We start from the raw sequence: 1,574 nt of genomic DNA on the forward strand, positions 1-1,574 counted from the left end.
AACCAATGATCTATAAAGTGGCAAATTTATAGACTTGTCCCTGCAATACATCCCCTTTTTAATACAGGACAAAACCCTGCTAGCTTTGTTTACAGCAGCCTGGCACTGCAAGCTACCTTTCAGTTTGTGGTCTACAAGGACCCCCAAATCCTTCTCCATTTCTGACTTCCCTAGCGGCACCCCCATAATTGTAAAACCCATTTGTTTATTTTTAATTCCAAAGTGCATTACTTTGCATTTATCGACATTAAACCTCATCTGCCACATTAATGCCCACTCCCCTATTTTATCCAGGTCCTCCTGTAATGTTATAATGTCTAAGTCCGTGTCTATTACCCTCCCAATTTTGGTGTCATCCGCAAACACGGAAATATCGCTGTTAACACGCTCCCCGATGTCATTAATAAATAAGTTGAACAATATGGGACCCAGCACAGAACCCTGAGGCACACCGCTCATTACACTAGCCCAGTCTGAAAAGGTGCCATTTTTCAAAACCAAGTACAAGTACTTTCCCTTAGGTAGTTGCCGATACCAATTACCGATACTTTTTCTTAAAGGAACATGTGACATTTTTATACATGTGGCTGGGTTTGGATCTCACCAGGGCTTTATGTGGGTGCCGGGCTCTCCGGACGGTTGTCAGGCTCTCCAGGGCTTTGAGAGTGGGTACTACACTCTCTAGGGCTCTGCAGGTGGGTGCCAGGCTCTCCAGTGCTGAACGGGTGGGCTCTGGGCTCGTGCTGGGCTCCAGGACTGTACGGGCAGTGTGGGGCTGTCCCTTTCTGTGCCTGTCTCTGTGGGCTCCAGGAAAGAGGAGGAGGAGATGTGGGGCAGGTCAAAGACAGCTACTGTGAGGTCCTCAGCAGGCTGCCTGAGGTTCCCAGGAAATATTTAGAGGACCAGTGTCGACCTTTAGTACAGGGCATTTTCACGACGAGTACTTGTACGAGTACTAATATTGGTATCGGGACATCCCTAATAAATATATATATATATATATAATTAAACTTTTTTCATATATAATGAACTGTACATCCAGCTGAGTCACTGGAGCTTACAAATAGATAATGACATACTGAAGTACAAAGCTACCAATGAGCATGTCATAAAGTAAAGATACTGTTACATATAGGGGTGGGTTAGTGTAAGGTGCAATCACCTGAAATCCGGGATCCCACTGTCAGTGCTGATACCAGCACCCACCATCACTACAATACGCTTGTAGAGACCCTGCTTTATCCTGCCTGCAATATCAGTGAGCGACAACTTCTCATTTTTGCTGTATCCTCTTCTCTGGGGGAAGATGCTATTGTAAGCTGGTATCCACCTGTGTCAAAAGAGAAAATAGCACTAAGGTAAATGTGATAAACAAACATGGAGTTTACTCTCTGGCTCTTCATTTCACTAGTTGTGTGTTTATCCTTTTTTTTATTGCCAGGTCAGTTTGCAGGTAGATTGTCTTGAGTTTTAAAAAAATTTTGGCCAACTATAGGGATTTCTTTTTGTACCATTACTATTTTTCCTTTTGCTTTTCTAGGGGAAAAAAAGTTTGTTTTGGAAGCAGAGGGCCC

The 1,574-nt window shown here is 43.7% G+C and overlaps 1 protein-coding gene across 1 annotated transcript in view; it reads right to left on the bottom strand.

Moving 5' to 3' along the window:
* LOC108795891 (NAD-dependent protein deacetylase sirtuin-3-like) overlaps window positions 1–1,574 on the bottom strand; it is an 8,285-nt gene that overhangs the window by 4,893 nt on the left and 1,818 nt on the right. Inside the window, exon 3 of the mRNA XM_018567219.1 lies at window positions 1,163–1,330. Coding sequence (XP_018422721.1) covers window positions 1,163–1,330 — 168 coding nt within the window. The remainder of the gene's footprint in view (window positions 1–1,162; window positions 1,331–1,574) is intronic.

This window comes from Nanorana parkeri, unplaced genomic scaffold (assembly GCF_000935625.1).
Source record: "Nanorana parkeri isolate BGI_ZX_2015 unplaced genomic scaffold, ASM93562v1 scaffold1021, whole genome shotgun sequence".
Taxonomy (NCBI): domain Eukaryota; kingdom Metazoa; phylum Chordata; class Amphibia; order Anura; family Dicroglossidae; genus Nanorana; species Nanorana parkeri.